The sequence below is a fragment of the Trachymyrmex cornetzi genome, unplaced genomic scaffold, assembly GCF_001594075.2.
Source record: "Trachymyrmex cornetzi isolate Tcor2-1 unplaced genomic scaffold, Tcor1.1 scaffold2660, whole genome shotgun sequence".
NCBI lineage: Eukaryota > Metazoa > Arthropoda > Insecta > Hymenoptera > Formicidae > Trachymyrmex > Trachymyrmex cornetzi.
The window spans coordinates 18,547-39,699 of NW_017297335.1; the positions used below are offsets into that span (position 1 = coordinate 18,547).

The 21,153-nt window shown below is 32.7% G+C and overlaps 3 protein-coding genes across 4 annotated transcripts in view; 1 reads left to right on the forward strand and 2 right to left on the reverse strand.

Moving 5' to 3' along the window:
- Nucleotides 1–6,482, reverse strand: part of LOC108761836 (sodium-coupled neutral amino acid transporter 9) — a 17,126-nt gene extending 10,644 nt beyond the window's left edge. Inside the window, exons 1-3 of the mRNA XM_018508582.1 lie at nucleotides 5,700–6,482; nucleotides 4,874–5,027; nucleotides 4,157–4,287 (exon numbers count right to left, since the gene is read on the reverse strand). Of these exons, the coding sequence (XP_018364084.1) occupies nucleotides 4,157–4,287; nucleotides 4,874–5,027; nucleotides 5,700–5,869 (455 nt within the window). The 5' untranslated portion in view covers nucleotides 5,870–6,482. The remainder of the gene's footprint in view (nucleotides 1–4,156; nucleotides 4,288–4,873; nucleotides 5,028–5,699) is intronic.
- Nucleotides 10–14,060, forward strand: Pgm1 (phosphoglucose mutase 1). Of its 2 annotated transcripts, XM_018508581.1 has the most exons (9): nucleotides 10–272; nucleotides 6,431–6,535; nucleotides 10,806–11,089; nucleotides 11,713–12,151; nucleotides 12,230–12,432; nucleotides 12,522–12,723; nucleotides 12,800–12,992; nucleotides 13,092–13,275; nucleotides 13,346–14,060. In XM_018508581.1, exons 3-9 carry the CDS (start codon nucleotides 10,838–10,840, stop codon nucleotides 13,568–13,570), a joined length of 1,698 nt encoding a protein of 565 aa, XP_018364083.1. In that variant the 5' UTR covers nucleotides 10–272; nucleotides 6,431–6,535; nucleotides 10,806–10,837; the 3' UTR covers nucleotides 13,571–14,060. The 2 variants fall into 2 exon arrangements, with proteins under 2 accessions (XP_018364083.1, XP_018364082.1); XM_018508580.1 differs by lacking the exon at nucleotides 6,431–6,535 and having other exon boundaries at nucleotides 201–272.
- A 4,683-nt stretch (nucleotides 14,061–18,743) lies between these two features.
- LOC108761834 (U3 small nucleolar ribonucleoprotein protein IMP3) lies at nucleotides 18,744–20,814 on the reverse strand. The gene is made up of 4 exons (XM_018508579.1): nucleotides 20,537–20,814; nucleotides 19,072–19,386; nucleotides 18,923–18,995; nucleotides 18,744–18,819 (listed from the first exon to the last, which is right to left on the reverse strand). Exons 1-4 carry the CDS (start codon nucleotides 20,671–20,673, stop codon nucleotides 18,796–18,798), a joined length of 549 nt encoding a protein of 182 aa, XP_018364081.1. The 5' UTR covers nucleotides 20,674–20,814; the 3' UTR covers nucleotides 18,744–18,795.
- Between the last annotated feature and the right edge of the window lie 339 nt (nucleotides 20,815–21,153).

Here is a 21,153-nt window from a genome sequence, read left to right on the forward strand (position 1 = left end):
TCCCGCGTCTTGGAAACGAGCGGCCGTGTGCCATGTCCCGGCCTCGGTACTGGGTAAAGGATTAAGGAAAGGACTGGGCACAAGCGAATCGAGAACAGAACGACCGTGTCGCTCGCCCGCTCGTTTTCCAGACGCGGGAACGGGAGGAAGCGGGTCACCAGCTCCACGAGTTATAGTTAATCGCGCGTGTGTTGCCAACGGTCAGGACGCGAATTGCGATGCACGACGATTCCATCTATGGGGAAGCCTACGAGATCGCGGCGGCTACAACAGTAAGTGTCTACCAAACAGCGTCTTCGAATATATACTGCTCGTTAAAAAGCCCTCACGTCAGCGTACAGTCATGCACGATCATGTATTTAGGTTATATCACATGTAGAGACGTGACGTGATCCCGTACTTGTGCGAGTATAAAGCATCTTGCCTCTCGCGCGTGGATTCGATTAGAGGCGTGATTGACCCGTCGATTTCGCGAGAGACAAGTGTCATTGATTTGTTTATGTTAACTGATAATTGGCAAGAGAAAACAGTTACGACATTGATCGACTCCCCTTATATCGCCGGCTATAAAAAGAAGAGACGGAGATGATTTCTCTCTTGATTTTCATCGCAGTGGAAGATACCTTTTTCGCGCTATTTCTCCTCTGAGGACAAAGGAAGTCGGGACAGCGGAGGGGAAAAACCCCTGCGCGTTAAGGCTCGTCTACAATACACGGAGTAAGAAGTAAGAGTAAGAAATTGACCAATCACAGTCGAATGTGAGAAGAATAATCGACTGTGATTGGTCAATTTCTTACTCTTCTTACTCTGTGTATTGTAGACGGGCCTTTAAGGACCATGTTTATTTTTTATATCTATTGTTTTTACGTAGTAACGCTAGTCGTCAATAAATCTGTTTACCTTACTTGAAATTCCCAAAAATGTTTGCATTTAAAACAAGATAACAATATATATTTGAATATTGAAAAAAGAGAAAGTGAAGATTCTAAGGCCTGATGAAATGTGAGTTTAACTTTAATCTCGGTTCAATTTACTTTTTTTCTTTTTCTAATTCTAAGCCGTCAGTAAACGAGAATGAATAATGAATTGAAATTCTTAGGGCCTGCGCACAATAGAGGAACAGGAATCAGATATTAAGATTTCAACCTATCAGAAACTGATTACATCGGAATATACGATTTCTGATAGGTTGAAATCTTAATATCTAATTCTTGTTCCTCTATTGTGCGCAGGCCCTTAATCTGTTCGAATGCGTATTTTAAATACAAAAAATTTTTTTGGATTGAATTGAATTAAAAAAACTACTTCCTATCCAGAATTTTGAATTGAGCAGATTTACGATCCACTTTTAAAAATTGAACCTATTTTTTTATTGAAAGGCATAGAAAATGTACTTCATGCAATACCTATAAATGAATAAAAAAAATTGGGCATTGAAATGAATTCAGATTTGCAAACGTTGAAATGAATCTTTTTTTTAATTAATTTTTGTTTACTGAGAGAATTAAACCCATTTCTATCAATGTAGATTAACTTTTATCTTGGATTAATTTACTCTTATCTTTTTTAAATCCTAATTAAAAGATAAAAAAATAAGTTAAACCGAGATTAAAGTTAATCTTACATTGATATAGAACCGGGCCTAATTCTTAGAATTAAAAATAGATAAAGAGGAAGTTGTACTAAGATTAGAAATTAATCTACATTAGCGGAAACAAGCATAAGTACAAAAAAATGTAAACAACGCAAACAGATCTAATCGTGCGGATTAATTTCGCGCGTTTGCAAATCTGAACTACGAATTACTATGTATTAATACCGCGCTTTATCTTGACGGCGCTCATTTTTTAACGCACAACGCGAGATTATTTGCGCGCCATGATAGCGTCTCTAAAATAATAGTGTTGTCGATTTCGCCCCTAACGTCGCGCACACACACGCACACACATATCGGTCTGATGCAATGAAGAAAGAATCAATTCAAGATGCGCTGATGCAAGTTTCGATCCGGTTGTCATCAGCCATCTACGTAAGATAAATGACCGTATCGAGAGATTTACCCCGTATGTACCGATTGCAGAACATGCTTAAGCAAAAAAGAAAAACAAAACACGCCACGTTAAACAATGCACGATAAACAGTATATTTTACCGGCGTTGATAAGTGCGTCGCCATCGATTTATATATTTTTTTTACTTCTTAACACCCCCTTTTTTATTCTCCTTTTGCGTGCACCATCCGCTGGAGAGTCAACTATAGTTGAGATGGGTGAGGAAGTGATTTCTCGCGAATCGTCGGCCTGGCGCAAACACTCCATATGAAATATTTCTTTACCTTTCTTTTCCGATCATAAAGTAGGGGTGAATAAGCATTGAAACTTTCTATTGGAAAAGTTATAACAACGTGCATGAATGTGAAATAATTGAATATTTCACTGAGCCGATGAAATAATTAAGAATTAGTAATATCGAAATAGATTTTTTTGGAAAGTTGTATTATTACTATTATTATTATTATTATTATTAATATTAGGGATGTGTGCGCTGAATAGTGAATTTGTCGGAGATAACCGGATTTTACTTAACAATTACATGAAGAGATTGGAAAAGTAAATATAACTGTTTTTTTTTTACAATAAAGCAAGAAGATTGCGAATTGGAGATTAGAATTCAACTAATTAGAATAAAACAAATATTTCAATTCACTCCAATTCACAGTTCTCAATCTCTAATGTACAAAATAAATAGACTCAAGTAATATAGAAATGTTGTATGTTTCTTCTGAAAATATGAAATATTCTGCCTGTAGCAGAAAATATATAGCAAATAATAAACGCAAAAGATAATTTTGATTTTTAAATTTTTTTAAATTGTATTACGTCATATACATGTTAAACAATAATCAAACGGTGATAAACATATTTAATTAAATTGGCCACATATGAAATATCTTGATCTCACATGATGTTTTAAAAATCTATCATTTCTCACGTAAATATTTCACGTGATCTATAGACAACTTGACTAAATATTTATTAGTACAAATACTTATTAGTATAAATATTTATTAGTACAAATTTGCCATAATTATCTCTAGTACAATTATTATTATTATTACTGTATATCTTTATTTTTGCTTCTTTTTGCATACGTTCTATTTTTGTAATCTGTTGCGTTTCTTATGCTGCTTATCTGCATATAAGTTATTGAATTTATATTTATATTCGGTTTTTTGTTCCGCTCATCTGCTTATCTGCGTATCGGTTACCAAATTTACAGTTTTCTATTTATTTTCCATCTTTTATTTTTATTTCTGCTTCGGATTTAGGTTTTTAGACATAACATTACTGTTAATGCCTTGCCCATTGAATGTGTCTTTCTTTATCGCGTTTATACTATTGTTCTTGTTTTTATGCATCAATATCATATATTATTATATTTATTAGTATACTTACGCAATATAAGTTATTAATATAAAATTATTTTATAAGTTATATTAATATAAAAGATATATATTATTTACTCATTGCATTTGTAAAATTTATTTGAATAAATTTATTTGACTATTCGGCCGAATTGACTATAAACATCGGACAGTTACCAGATATCCGGCACATTCCTAATTATTGTGGAAATACTAAAACAATATTCTGTATATTATAGTTAAGAGATGTGTCCTACGTTAACGAATTAATATTATGAAAATGTGCACCGACATAAGTTCAAGATTCGATTACAATTTTAGTATTTTAATCTTTGAAGAGAAGGAAAATATACAAATGATACATAAATTTAATTATCTCTTTCAATTTTCCGTAAAAAGTATGCAACATTTTTATATTACATGGGTCTATTTCTATTTTTTATACTAGAGATTGAAAACTGTGAATCGAACCAATTAGATAATTTTAATCTTAATAATCTGTTGAATGCTATCTCTGCTTGGCTTAGGAAAGCGTATTTAGGGCAAACCTAGGAAAGGATACCGATCGGTGTGACTTATTGATTTTAAGGGGGTCGTCCATTAAGAACACATATCCCGTATAAGCGTAGTTCGAAAAATTTTACATGTCCCACCCTCCTATTTTCATATTCACAAATTTTTCGTATTCTTATTAAACTTTTTCTATTCACAGATTTTATTTCAAGACACTTACATAGTGACCAGTGAACTTTGCTTCGGTTTGAGATCCTTGCAAGAAGCCTGTATGATATCGGGTTGAAATTGTAGAGGCACAAAGTCTATCTCGTGCGCTTTCTTTGTATTGGAATTTTCGTTCATCAGTGTCTAGCAATAAAAAAATTACAGAAAAGTGATACATAAAATTAAAGGAAATCTTGTATTATCTGCATTAATGCATTTACTGATTATTCAAGTAAATACATATATATATATATATATATATATATGTACATATATTAACATTTTTATTTTTTATTACATTTTATATATATGAACGCGTAATGAATTTTCAAATTTTAAGAAGTTTTAGCAGTTTTAACATTTATAAATTATTTTCTTCACTAAAATTGATTTGATTCGCTATTTTTAATTAACATCGATGTAGAAATTAAACTTAAACAAATAAACTTGTTATTTTTGTGAAGAAAAAAAGAAGGTGGAAGAAAAATTAAATTTGTTTATTATAAAGCTTAATTTGTATATATATCTCAATGTATTTTATGAATACACAATAAATTAAATTAAAAAAATGCAATATTAAATTGAATAAAAAACATGAAATACCATAATCATTTTTCAACAATTATCATTTAAACGTTGCTACATTTTGGATATGTTTTTTTAAAAAGCTGATTTTTGTAATCCAGGTTATTTGGAGAAAAAAATACACAAACAGTTATATTATTCTTACCAAGTCTACATTGCACGGCTCGCAATTTTTTTCGCTTACTGTGCAAGGTGAATTTGCCATTGTGGAAACGAATAATTCACTATTTTTCGTTGAAGAAATTGGCCTCTTTGGTGTAGTTAAAATCGTGTTATAACTGGAGTCTATGCTTCCGTATCTAGATAAGACAACAGAAAATGCATACTCTTATAATTTCTATAGATCCTTTATAAATAATATAAATATATATATATATATATATGATAGATCACTATATATCTACATTATTATATCCATTATTACGCTTTTAATTTATATACGTAAAAAATTTTAACAGCATTAGCCGACAGCAGTCTGATTGAAAATAATCCCGTTAATTTTGTGGTAATATTAATAAAATAAATACGCCATACTTTTGCTTTAACCCTTTCAGATCCGATTTTATTGGAACCGTGCTAAAAAGATTCTTTTTAATTTAATTAGTAATTCATATTAAACAATTTTTTTTTCAAAATTTTGACTTTTTCCAACATATACATTATTATATGTCGATGTCAGATTCAGATGATATCGATAGAATTAAATAATTTCAACAGATAATGTCTTTAAATTTGATGTACATTACAATATATACTATATATTATAATATTACAAACATAGGATTTAAAAGAGTTAATACAATGTTATTTGTTTCATTAATACTGTTATTTTGAATAAATAAGATTATTTTCAATTAGACTGCTGTTGGTTAATGTTGTTAATACAATTTTTTTTTTTCATGTACATTATTAGTTATATGGAAAAATACAATATATCTCCCTCTCGCAGATGCATTTCATACACATCTTACATTAAAGAGCAGTTGGTCGGGCTTGGATCTAAGTCGCTTGTGTCCGAATCATCGAATATCACCAGTTCCGGACTCGTGCGAGATTCCGAGGAGAGTAACGGCGTGCTCTCGGATCCGCTGTCTCGCGTTAGCGAGGAGTCGCTGCCTGGGTAAACACGGATCTTATACATAATGTCTCTGAAGTTGAAAGTTGACAAAAAAAAAATGTAATGCAAGAAAGTTTCTTTTTCTGTTTAACACTTCGGCGCTTCCTCGAACGCAGCAGTTGCTCAAAGTGGCGAATATCGAGCGGAGCATGCAAAGATGCACTAGGAAACACAAAACTAAACGACGAGCATTCTACATCGCGTTGAACTATATAATCATGCTGAATGAGAGTTCTTCTTGCGTCATCGTCTTTTTTCTTTTATTCTTTTTTTAAACACAAATCTGTTAAATACGCCGAATGCGTATCACCCCAAGAGGTGCGAGCACCAGATAACGGATTCAATAACTGGCTTAAAGGACGTTTACTACAGTTTTATCGGAATGACAAACGTGTCTTTCTTTGATCCAAATTAACTGATTAACCGGGATCGCGTCAAAAGTTATCGTCGGGAATTTTGGTGACACGATAATCCGGTATCAGCGCGTTATCCGTGGTCGCTGTGAAACTGAAAAATTTTGACTCACTATCTTCTTTTTCTTTTCTCTCTAACACGATTGATCACGATCTGGTCCCCGTGATGTAGATTGGACGACCAGCAAGATCCGGGGGATTGAAAAGGACACTTCGCTCCCGTGGGAAGCGGTTACCGATCGCGCGCCCTCGTCTGGAAAACTGGGTTTTGGAGTAGGTATGTCCCCGTTTTATAAACTCGGACTTTGTATCAGTGGTATCCTTGACTTAGCACGCCTCCCTCCAGCCGCATTTTTCAACGAACATGCCTCGCGCGCGTCCGTCAAACGAACGTGGCTAAAAACCACTGACCGACCCGATCGGTCGTGACGATCGCATAATTTTCACAGATTCTCTTGGCCTTTCCCTTGGTACCGATGTTGTTGCGGCTCCAGGACATCCGTGACTGATGCAAGGGAGATTCCTGTCTTTCTCGCCCTGTATTCCATTTGACACTCATATATGGAAAGAACAATTTTGTTATAACAATCTTGAAGTATCTCTAAATTTATTACTGTTAAATTTATAATGTCAAATTACATCTAATTTGAATTATTTTTTATAGGTCGCCAATGTTCCTACTTAATATGTCGTTAATTTAATTAAAACAATGAAGTTGAACAATTTAACTCAAGAAAATGTATTAAATTTGACTCAAATTTAGTTTATCTCTTACTAAGTGCGTACTTTATACATGGGTATGTGTATGGACATTGTTTATTTTAAAATTAACTATAGAAATAGGATTTACATTACATTTTTGGTTTACATTACATTTTTAATACACATGGAAGTCAAAAATAACAAAATATTATTAAACTTAAAGAATTGAATTGCCATTGCTTCTTTGTCACAGTAATCTGAAAATCTACAGATCTAAAAATAATTTTGTTGAACCATTAAAACAATTATATAGAATTTTCAATGAGTAATGCTATAAAAGGTTTTGACATTTTAGCAACCAGCTCGAACGACCTACATAATTATTTTGATGATACTTTTTGAAGAAAGATAAAGTGAACTGCAACGAAACATTGGCATTCCAAGGCCATAGATACGGAGATAAATGCGAAACACATAGATTCTATAATTATTTTGATGGTCTATTTGATGTTATAAATGCTTTGAAGCATTCTTTAATTGATCAATTATCACGTAAAATTTTTTCTTCTAATTGGTCGATCAAATGCTTCGAAGCATTTATAGTATTAAGTGAACTGCACCCCATTAAATCTCTGAAAGCTTAAATTATCTCGGAATAAAAATTGCACTGATGTGCGATTTAGTATTGTTTATTTTTTTTTTACAGATCAAATTATAATCTAAGTGGAAATAGTCACTAATTTATTATCAAGCTAATCCGAATTGTCGACGCAAATCGGCCTGAGTGCTTATAATTGTGCTCGCTTCGCAGTTCATTCTCTTTTCACGCGTTGACTGTGCGAAATAACCCCGTGAATAACCTTCCATCTCAATTTCGATCATTTATGACGTTTTTTCCCGCGGGGATTTCAGCGTTTCTCGAGGGAAATAAAGTTTTTTAAACAGATTTTTATTATGAAAAATTAACAATAATATCCTCTCGATGTTCAACGGTGCTCACGAAATACTACAAGGCTTCTCTTTTGTAGAAGTTAAACGTGTCTATCCTTTTTATTATTAACACTTTAAACGTCAAACTCGCGACCCTATCCACTTATCTCTTAGCGATGCATACGTAAGACGCCCGAGACTAGCCGCTTTGTACATTTGTTATCTTAATTCAAGCAATATAAAGCACGCTGATGTAAGTCTATCGACTTCTTACACAGCTTTCAACTTAAAGCAACGAATTGTCACGTTTGTATATTTTCTCGTCTTTGGTCTATTGAATACTACAAGAATAAATCCTACATTTGCAGAAAATTGTCACGCATCCATTTCTATTTTCTTGTTTAGTTTCCGCGTTATTAATCCCCACGTCATTTATCTGCAAAACTTATCTCTATTACGTACGCAATTACGCGACATTCTTTCGTTGTTTTGCCTATTCATCCGCTCAGAAAGTGTCTACAATCTTATACAAATCGAAAATCTTCGTTATTGTTAGAACTAAGAAAATTGGAACACGACTCGAAAACTGGAGTAATCAACGAGTAAACACAAATTTATGAACGATATATTTATTTCACATTATACACAAACATTATTCTCTTTTCAAGAATAGTTCTACTTGACATCAACTATCGCACAGATAGCATTTATAAACTCAAATAACATTTACAACATGTCTAAAAGATCTTATAAAGACCTCTTTTAAATATACATATCTAAAAGATGTCGAAAAACCGTCTTTATGACGTCTTTTAGATATGCGTGTTGTTGGGAAGATAATTTGATTGATCGAAAAAGGATATTATTTTTCATTTAGGTATAGCGAATTCGATTGGACACAGCAGTATGCACTAGTACACATTGAATACATAAAATAATGTAAAGATATGTTTATACATAAACAGAGAAATCGATTAAATCCTGAAATACTCAGTACATTTTATTGTACTATTAGGTAAAATATGTATTTTATAATTCGAAATATTTACATTTCAATCAAAACTAGAAATTTAAAATGCCTATTACAGTCGAAGCTGGATCTTTATTGCTTTAAATAATTCAATCCTGAATTACTAATATAATATTACTATATATGTACTTGCATATATACTATATTGTAGTCTTTTCAAACTGCGCGCCGAGTTGTTTTTTCGGACTATAAACGCAATTAAAACTACTCTAGTAATCGCGAATTAAATTGACAAGCAATTTGATTGTGTTTCTCACATATGCGGTCTAAAATAAAGATTCTTAATATTATTTACATTTCACTTTTATATTAAAATTAAATCAGGGTACAACGGCTTTAATATGCACTTTAGTGCGCATTAGTGCTTCCAACCGAATTCGCCATTAGAATCGAATATAATAAAAGTCTGTGCTTTTCTTATAGAAAAAAAAGATAGTCTTTTTAGTAATTGTTGAATGAAAAAAAACTTTTACGTAAGAGAATTTTATGTTTCTCTGTTTTTTTTACATGCGCATGTAAAAAATAGCAAGATTACTATTGAAAAGATATGATTTTCCGAATAAATCTGATTTATGAAAATTAATTTTTCTAGAAAAACGCGTTTAAGGTTTAATAATATTATTTTAACATTGTCTCAAGTTCCCAACAATCGTTTAAAAATAAGTTATAATATTTCGTGTTATATAATTTCTGGTTCATGAAAAAAAAATTATACGAAGTTCTTTGAAACTCGATCTCAATTTTCAAAATAGCAACTTTGCGCGAATTTTAGAAAATGAGAAATAGATATCCAAGTAGAGCACAAGTCATGATATCAAAATGATTACTAAAAGTCACTTTTCAATCATTTATAAATCATTTTAACGTTATTTTGTTGTTATCGTGACTGTTCTGCTTAGATTGTAGAATTTGTAAATACTTATTAAAGAGAATCTATAAGAATTCCTTTTACATAATAAAATTCCCAAAAATTCAAAAACTCAAATTCATAAAATTCAAAAATTCAAAAATTCAAAAAGTATACCCAGTATTTCATTGACGTGGTAGTGTGTCACTGCGCTTGTGTTAACGCGCCGAGCACTAACATATCTCTTGATTTGACGTGTTAATTAAAATAAATATTAATTACAATAAATTATCTTCGTAACATCGTAATTATGAAAATGGAGTTAGTCATGGTATCAATATACAGTTGTCAAAATGTAATCGATCTCTAGTGTTCTTTTTATTTCTCCTTTTCTTTCTTTTTGGATTTCTTTCCTGCAGGAAGCAGGATGTCCACACAGTCCAACCCAAATGTCAACGACTTACGATACTTTAATCTGCCTTTGTGGCCTTACGAGTCGAAAAGCCATTTTGTAGAAAAGAAGACTACTTTCCTTTCAGAAGATACAGTCAAGACTGGTCGAAACAAACATCGTTCTATCCTGTTGACATTCAATGAATAACAAAGGCTGCGGCGAACATTAAGTGAAACGCAGCGAAAAAGAAAACATTTCGATCGTGTCTCCTAAAAGGAAAACAGCCGAAGTGTCAACGACACCCGACAGTGCGACAGCTCTAACCGCTGACTGCTGACGGCTGATGCTGATCACTGATGGTCCATGTAATTTCGGTTGTGGCGTGCACGTGCGCACTCCCGACTGGCGGCTCCCACGATAACTAGCGCGCGGCGCGCGATCTTCCAAAATGGCGGCAACCGGGCACTCGTGCCCTTGCGTGTCATTGACAGACTAAGTTCGGTCTGCCGCCGACAGTTATCGGACAGCACGAACGGTTGTCGCAAGTGTTTGGTCTCCGTACAGTTTATCTCCTCGCCAGTCGCGACCAACAGATTAATCCCAATTTCCAGTTTCTCGCCTCATCGGTTTTTTTCCTCTATCAGTTGCAGCATTCCTGCGAAAGTACTTTGCGAGCATGACCGCGACGTCGGTGAGGAGCCTGACGGTGAACACTCGGATATACGAAGGCCAAAAGCCGGGCACCTCGGGCCTACGAAAAGCCGTCAAGGTCTTCCAACAAGAGCACTATACGGAAAACTTTGTGCAGGCGACACTGCACGCCCTGGGCGATCAGCTGACCGGCTGTACCCTCGTCGTCGGCGGCGACGGACGATTTTACGTGAAGGAAGCGGTGACGAGAATCATCCGAATTGCTGCGGCAAACGGGGTAAAAGCTAAACTGTCGTAGAATAGATTAATATACTTAATAGCCGTAATAGCAAATTCAGTCACTTGCATTACATTAAATTAGTGTACGTTAAAAGCATACATGAAATTAATGAAGTTAAATGTGGAAACATAAATATAAATATTCAATAATGATATTATCACATTTAATAGAATATACTTGGATTATTTTATTGTTGAAGTTGATTATATTATGTCATCGCATTTAGATACTTTATATAAAGCAGTCTTTTGATATGTACTAATCTAGTGTAGTGTGAGTGAAATTCTAAGAATTAGAAGAAGATAACAAGTAAATTAAATGGAGATTAAAGTTAATCTATATTGGATAAAAACGTAAGATATACAGAAGAATTCGTTGATGACAGCATGATATTATTACGTTTAACAGATTTGGCAAATTTGAGGTTTGATATTAGAAAACATAGATTTATGTAATTTTTTTATAATACATATATTATTTGGCGACTTGATATTGACAACTTTATTTAAATTAAAGTAATATAGTTGGACAATTGTAAGGGATTATCTATAAAATTATAAGATTGTGTGTGTGTGTGTGATGTATAAATATCAGATATATTGTAATTTTTTTTTTTTTAGGTAAGAAAGTTAATAGTTGGACAAAATGGCATTCTGTCGACGCCAGCGGTGTCGACTATAATACGAAAGTATAAAACACAAGGAGGGATCGTTTTAACTGCGTCGCACAATCCTGGTGGTCCTGATGCCGACTTTGGCATTAAATTTAATTGCGACAATGGCGGCCCAGCTCCAGACAACGTAACGAATAAAATCTACGAAATTACTAAAACTCTCCAGAGTTATAAAATTATTCCTGATATTAGTATAGATATTGACAAAGTGCAGAGTGTCTCTATTGAAGTGGATGGTAGACCATTTATCATTGATATAATTGATTCTGTGAAGGATTATGTAGAACTTATGAAGGAAATTTTTGATTTTGCGAGTATTAGAAAATTATTACAAGGCAGTGCAGATAAGCCAGCATTTAAAATTCTCATCAATTCAATGAACGGAGGTTAGACATTATATAATTCGTATTTGGCTTCTGTTTTTGTTATCTAGATATTGTAATAGAAGCTGTAATAATTTTCAGTTACGGGACCGTATGTAAAGCAAATATTTAGCACTGAATTAGGCATCGATGAAACTAGCTTAGTAAATATAAAACCATTAGAAGATTTCGGTGGTTTACACCCCGATCCAAATTTAACTTATGCCAAAGATTTAGTGAATGCTATAAAGGAAGGACCGTACGACTTTGGTGCGGCTTTTGATGGAGACGGAGACAGAAATATGGTAACCAAAATTCATCAAAAAGTGATCTAAAAAATTGACCTCTAGATAAGAAATAGTTTCACTAAATTGTTAAATCTGTAAACTTACAGATTTTGGGCAAGAAAGCCTTCTTCGTTACTCCTTCCGATTCCTTAGCGGTGTTAGCTGCTAATCTAAAATTAATTCCGTATTTTCAAAAGACTGGTGTTAAAGGATATGCTAGATCAATGCCAACGGCTGCGGCTGTCGATAGAGTCGCTGTTAAAAATGGGGTAAAATTTTTCGAAGTTCCTACTGGATGGAAATATTTCGGTATACAGAATTTTTATCTTCGGATATTACAAATTATCAATTTTATATTTGTTCAATATAATCTTTTTTTTTATAGGAAACCTAATGGATGCTGGAAATCTATCGTTGTGTGGAGAGGAAAGTTTTGGTACCGGTTCCGATCATATTCGTGAGAAGGATGGAGTATGGGCATGTCTAGCCTGGCTCAATGTGATCGCAGGACTAGGAAAATCTGTGGAAAATATTTTATTGGATCATTGGAAAGTTTATGGACGAAATTTCTTTACTAGGTACACACACACACACACACAGTCTATTATTTTTGAATATATATTTAAATATTTTTTAATTCAACGTTAATTCCTAAATTTCTGGATGTATTGTTATAGGTATGATTATGAAAACTGCGATTCCGCATGCGCAGATAAAATGATGCAAAGCATCGAAACCCTAATTGAAAAGCCAGATTTTATCGGCAGACAGTTGCAGTACGAAGGTAAAGAGTATATTGTTAAGCAGGTGGATAATTATTCCTATACGGATTCTGTTGATGGTAGTAAAGCTACGAAACAGGTATGTTCTACAATCATAGTACGAATAATCTCGTATTTTCAAGCTAGTTATAATATTTTGTACATGTTAGGGATTACGGATATTGTTTGCGGATGGTTCCCGCATCGTATTCCGTTTATCCGGAACAGGCAGTTCTGGTGCCACTATCCGTATGTATATCGATAGTTACGAGAATGATCCAGTTACTTTCGAAAAAGACGCACAACTTATTTTAAAACCTTTAATTAATATTGCATTAAAATTAAGCGAACTTTGTCAGCATACTGGTCGCAAAGCGCCTACTGTGATTACATAAGAGTTCGCTTCTTACGTTCTTGCGCTCTTCCGTTGCAGAATTGTCTTATAAAAACAATAACAATTTATAAACTCACAATATTAAAATAATAAAAATAAATTAAAAATGGGCAAATGAGAGTCACGCACAGTTGTCGGTGCACAAATTACCAAATGTAAATAATTATTAGAAATTCATTTATTTTACTTTCAACGTTTTGGCTCATCTCCAGATTATCATCAGTGAATATTGTCGACATTTAAATGTTGAAGAATGTTTCTTAATTTCAACTGGGTAATTCGAATACATTACTGGCAGATGAGTGTTTTTCTCGCATTTTAAGTGTAACGCAAGCGAATTTATTATACAATCAGAATAGGAAAACGTGAATCAATTATATGATTCGATAATTTAATTAAGATTGTAACTTGGAATTTCCTAGCAACAACATTATATAATTTAACAGTATTAAATATTAAATCTCGTAGGATCATACATGTGAGAACACAATCAATAGGAAATAAATGCCTTTAACGGTCTAGCTAGATCTTAAGTGTTTGTATAATTCTGTGTGAATTTATATACTACGTATGTAGTTTTTTAAATTGCTTTTGAAAGACAAACTCTAAACTACCACAGTAATATTATAATTAAATTGATTAGCAATTTAACAATTCGATGCTCTTACGCATCTTAGAACAACGTTAATAATGCTGAATAACATATTAAAATCTGTAAATAATTAATTCTTATTGCGAAAAATATTGCCTCGATCGAAAGTCAATCCCAGATCTCTATACAGCATTCTTTGCGAGCGTCCTAAGCCTTTAGACCACCGAAGCTTTTATATAGTATAATTTAACGTTTGTTGAAGATGACTATCTTAATTATAAATTCTGCAATATCGAATCATAATTGATCTACGTTTTCCGACTCCGATTGGATAATACGGACAACTACGCATGACTCATTTGAACTGTCTTATCTCTCATTCAACTTTATCTCTTATTTATCCAAAGAGATTTATACAGTGAAGGTCTGGTTAGGGTATATATTTATTTGGATTGTAAAGGTTCATCCAATTTCAATATTAAAATCATGAAGCAATAGCATAATAATTGTTACTGGCATCAATGAAGACATTTTCCATTTTTATAAAGTGTTACCGTTTTACGATTCCATCCATATGATGTACATACTGTGCGTATTGGACGAGAACTATTCAATATGCATATCCGAGTAGCAATTGTGAGAAAAGTGTTTTAGGATCTATTAGGATCCTTTGCTAGATATTTAAAGTAGATGTTATTGCTTGAATTCTCCTTACATCCATTTCAAGTTAAAGAATACGTAAAAGAATACGTTTTAAACTTACTTAAATCTTAAAGTTTTGAGTGTATGAAGAATGTCGGTATTATCCCTTTTGAGCATTAAGAGATAACTTTGTAATTGTCTTTAATTATTGGTTAAAAATTTGATTGATAATTTATATATATATTACTTATATATTTATATGAGTTTTAATAAGCATTAAAATTATGCTTATTTATATTATGATATGGATATATCTGACACATGTAGAGAGACTATTTGTGTTGGAAAATCTTTGGAAAAATGTTTCGCGACGTATCATTACATTATATAATGATCTTGTTAATATGCAATAATCTACTCGTTGTCGCAGCGTATAATAAAAAAAACTCAAAATTTATCATGTCCAATTAAAAATGTGTAGATATACTCCAAAAAAAACTGAGCACAAAAACGTCTTGTACTTACCTGTTATTAAAAATTATATAATGTTGTCTGTACATTATTTCGGCGACATGTGCATTTTTTTATTAATAGCTGACACTAAAGTTGATAAGACGCTTTCGTTATTATCGTACATTTATATTTTACAGCCATAAAATTGCAATGATATGTAATGAATGTCGCCACGTGCATTCCGGTATGTAAAAATATAATTTGTAAAAATTACAATTTTGAATGAACAAAATAGGTATATTGTCAATCTTCCAAAGCTTATGTCTATCACGATTCATATCTGATATTCGTTCTATAATTTTCATTCATTTTCGTCCACACACATGAGTTCTACAGACTTTTACAGTGAAAATACTATCTAACGCTTGATTTAATACTCTAAAGAAATTAATTTGATTAATATAATTAAATTGTTAATGATCAAATTAATATACTGTGGAAGGGGAGAATCATTTACTAGTTGATAATTTTATCCGCGATATAAATGTCAAGGACATAAAGACTGGAATTCAATATCAGATAGCATAATATTGGAGGATTAACAAAAGCGTAAATTCGATATTGTCTTGAAGGACCAGTCTTTCCAACGTTCGCCAAACTTATTACTCTGTCTGTATTACAGCCGATGCTACGATCCAGGCAGAGACATAAGAGATTTATTTATCAAATAAAGTACTAGATTTTTTATCTGAAGATGGAATGACTGGCCCTGTGAACTGAATGTAGCGTAATGGATAATAATAAGCGGTTTTAATTTATTCTGCTTAACAAAGTAAACATTTTATTAATAAATTAAGTCATTGTAAAGAAAACGTCTGCGATCCACAATGGGTGGTAATGCTGCTTTCAAATTCTAATGATATATTTCAGAATCCTTTTTCAGCGTCAAATTATTATATAAAAATTATATTTGAGTCTAATGTTGTAGATTTATTTATATCGATAAATTTATACTTAAATTGGAGTAGGAAAGATATAAATCTTTTTATACACTTCTTGTACAGTAGCATATGTAAAACTGCCTATGTAAAATTTATACTATTTATTGCAACACAAGCATAATACGAAGAGAATATTAAAATTTAAAAAAAACATTGAAGTTTTTGTAGATAGTAGTGTAAAACTGTAAGAATCTTATTTTTTTTTTCATCAAAGCAGTCATCCATTGGTCTTTCTGAAACTTTCATATGTTCATTAATACCACACACACACAAAGCTGGCCATTTCATTATGATTCACAATTCTCTTCACTACTGCGAACTGCATTTAAATGCATACAGTTTTCCCAAAGCACTTTTTTTACTTATTTTTGTCACGGTTATTCCTTAATCATTCAATCTTTTTACAAAAATATATTTTATTACTTTGCTTTCTCAAAACAACTTAGTTCTAACATTCGAATATCGAAAGAAGCATGGATGCTTAAATTGGTGAACTCACCAAAACCTGAGAAATAGCCAGCAGGACCTTGTCATAATTTCTCAGAATTTGGGCGACCCCAGATATAGCAATGTAGGTTTGCAAATTCGAGTTTAGCGTGATACTCAGCGTTTTACAGTCTTCAAATAAATAATTATTTAAATGAAATGATGCAACGGAAATTTTCATGCATTTTCTGCATTTTGTTGTGCGATATATTTGTTTCAGGGCCATAAAAGGACCACATAATTCACTGAGTATCTCGTTAAAATTAATCGATAGAATAGAATACGTTAACGAATTTGTACAAAGAGAACAGTAGAATGATTCAGAAAAGAAAGAATTGAATTTCTTTCGAGAAGGGACAAAAGTCATAACAAGCACATTTGGTGCGAAATTCTATATGTAACAATATGTCTCCACGTAAGAAAAAATAAACAATAGATATAGTAATTTGAAAGTATGAAACACGTTCGATAGTTATGAGAGGCACTTTACTGTATCTCGCGAGTGGATGCCTCGACTATCGATAACTAATAACTGCACAATGTATTATATTATTAGTTTTCCTTTTCTTTTCATTTCGTCTTTGCTTCTTTTGTACGATATTTCACTATGGGCTTTTATATCGGAAATATCACATAAGCTCGTTTTACATTATGGGAAAACGCGCGATCATGACTCACGTTTCATTTTGAATGAATTGAATAAAATTTTCACGAGGCCGGTGTATATATATATATATATATATATATATAGATACGCCGCGGAGATAGATAAGAATACGGAACAAAAGCAAAATAAACGATACCGTTTTTTTTCCTTCTGTGAATAAATGCAGCGTGTTACGGAGAGATTTCGCAAGGCAATTATGTAAATAGTTGATGGTGAAGGAGAAGGAGAAGAGGAGGAGATACTTAGGGACCTGAGCCGACACACGCCCCCGTTTGATCTGTTAATTACGTTCTAGAAAAATACAAAGAAAAGAGAAAAAAGTGGATACTCCGAGTACTCTTTAGAACGTAATAAAGATTACTTAACGTGGCGGCGATGTCACAGAGACCAGCACAGAGACTGCCGATTACTATAAAGATATTAACATGTAACATTTGTATCATAATCATAATAAATACTAATTATCATTATAAGTATATGAATGAGTGGCTGCTCGGAATGCACGTGATATGATTCATCGCTGCTCCAATTTTTCTTTATATCGTTCCACGTTGCATTGTCTAATTCTGGCGAAGTATTCCTAGCATTCCTAGTACGATATAAATGTGTTCTCCTTATTAATTAATCGAATCAGTGTCAGCGGATTGTGTAAAAATGCACATAACTGTACTTTTGTTTGCAGACTAGCGCTAGATATGATTCTACTGATTTTCAGTACAGCACATCTTGAATGTTCTTCATAAGCAGAGACTGAACACCGAAATAAAAAGACTAAATGGTAAAATTGAATACATTATAAATTTGATTGGTTCGACTTTTATCTTAGTTATTATACAAAAAATATTGATATATAGTTGGTATTTTTTAAACTGTTTGCAATTTCTGGTTATAAATAAAAATCGGTGTTTCATCTGCACTAAACGTTAAATAGTAAAAATCTTCAGGTTTATGATTACGTCAATTCTTCGTACCCTTATGTTTAAGCGATTATGTTCAAACGATATATACAATCTCAAAGTAGTAGAAACTAATTTAACTTTTAATAAATTTATCTCATATGACAAGGAATCTGCGTATTTTATTATTTTATTTTTAAGATATATTTGTATTTGTATTTTATGGGAATCCAGATAATATTACAAGGAAAAAACAACTTTTTATTCATTACAACTATAAAAAAAAGACCTTTTTACGAAAAACGATAGTGTTATTGTGGAGTTTATATTAAAAGCAATGTTCAAGATATGTTTTATATATAAACAAAAAATAAGATGTAGATTACTCTCTTCATTAACAGTTTTTTTTATATACATTAAGTTTTTTTATATACATTGTTGCATACCAACAGTCTTTTTTTGTAAAAAAAAACAAGAAAATTCAGTTGATCACACTATATCAAAATCATCTCTCTGTAAAACAAAAATACATATATGTATTACATATAAAATACGAAAATATAATTTAACTGCAATAATATATAATAAGAGATGCTGAAAAAATTCTCACACACACCTCGTTATTGTATTCCAATACATGTTTCTTAATAGCAGATGTGTCTACCCATGTTACAAAGTCCTCTAAATTTCTGTAAAAAAACATACAACTGATATCGTTTTATTTGCTTCTTCAACATTTGTGCAGTGAACAAGACAAAATGTTACCTTGTTACCAAAAACGCTGGGTCTTTTACAACTTCTACTCCAACTCGGACATGACCCTGTTCTATCAATTTTGTCGCCATGGGTATTGTCTGACTCATCTTGTTACGCACCATAATGACCGGGAGTCTTCGTCTGCAGAAGCAACTGGCGGTTACTTTCTGTGTCTGCGACAAGTCCCATTTGGTGGAAATCAGGCCCATTAAATATAGCTTCTCCAACAATACGGCACTTTGCTCAATACGAAAGGAATGATCAGGCTCGACTTCCTTAATCTTCCTACCTAACTCTCGTATATCTCGTGATAGTTTGTTGTATCTGCAATCCATTGATAATTATCCTTTAAATAGATAAATAGCTTCAGCACTCTTCAAACTTATCTTAAAAATCTTGCTTTAAAAAGCGAAAATAAAAATAAGAGCATGAAATGTTAAAAGTTCATTAATTTTACTTTTATTTCACATTATAGAGTCGTAATAAATCGTTTATTATTGTTTATATATGCTGCCTGAAAAATGTGTATATTCCTAAACGTTTGATTATTACAAAGAATATTACTAAGGCCTCTATTCGAGCGCGAATATTTTGACGGTACATGTAAACCACACAAATAGCAAAAGTTATTACGATTCGGGCACTGCATCCTTTACTTCTTTTTTAGTTTGTACTTTGCATCATCAACTTATTTTGCTTTTGTTTTAGACTACGGTCTGACAAATTCTACAACACAGCTAGAAATATCCAAAACGTATGCGCATACGATTATAAAGCATGAAAATGTGACCGCGGCGCATGTTCGCATTGCAGTATTTCGCGGCTGGCAGATTTCCTAACCAATAGTCGTCAAATTTAACAATTAATATCTCTGTCCACGGGGACAGAGAAACAAATTCACTACTTTATAAACAAAATCGTTACTTTATAAACAAGTTCACTACTTAAAAAATAAATTCACTACTTTATAAACAAATTCATTGATTTAAAAAGACAAATATTGATAAGGATCCAATACACGGATCGAAACGTATAGTCTATTATAATAAAGATTTTACACACAATATCAACTGGTGTTGGACTCGATTGGCTTCAAAACCTAATTAAAAAGACAAATTTACTACTTTAAAAATACAATTGTTTTCTTATATTATTTTTGTGTTTTGAAAGCAGTAAATTTGTTTTTAAAGTAATGAATTTGTGTTTTAGAGCAGAGAACTTGTTTTAAAGTAGCAAATTCGTGACCGCAGTGCATGTTTGCATCGCAATACTTCCGTGGCTTTGACAGATTTTCTAACCTGAATAGTCGTTAACTTTAACGCTTAATATTTCGGTTCGTGTGGCAGACTCACCATTTTTCTTACAGATTCTTTTGTTTCATGCAAAAACGCGTCAAATGAGCCTAATTTCATCAAAATTGGAGGTAAGGGGAGCATTCTAAATAATTACCTATTAATTTAATCATTTCACTTACATCGTATAATCTGATCTTCTCTGAATGCAATAACGTTTCAAGATTTTAACCTCATGGAGATTGTTGTCAACCTGCCAAGACAGAAAATCTACTTTTCTCAGCAATTTCTGCTCGTGATACTTTAGTTTTCGAACCATCGTGATCGTCGATAGATTGAGAATTTCTTCTTTTTTACTTAAGGACGTTCTCCGACTGCAGTTGTGCTCAACCTAAAGTTTACTCGCGTCCACGCAATCGCCCCTACACACAGAAAATACTAGTTGAGTATCACCGTGTGCGCAGAAGTGTAAAAATGATCCTACTGCGTCACTCCGTGCGATGCGGCAACGCTGCTTTTTCGCTCTGCGCTTTGTGTTGTGTTAGTAAGGTTGGTAATTATTCAGTTTAGCTACCCCACCTCAAAAATCAATAAAAATAAGCTTATTCGATGCGTTATTGAATGAAATGAAAGAATCTGGCAAAAAAAAGTGTCGCTCTGCCCTGTGAGCCGAGATATTGAGCGTTAAAGTTCGAGATTTTAGAGGTTAAGATATCTGTCATTCCGACTCGCTGCAGCGCTACATATACGTAAGGTCTGTTCTTTTTCGAAGAATTCTGAAATAGTGCAATAAGTTAGA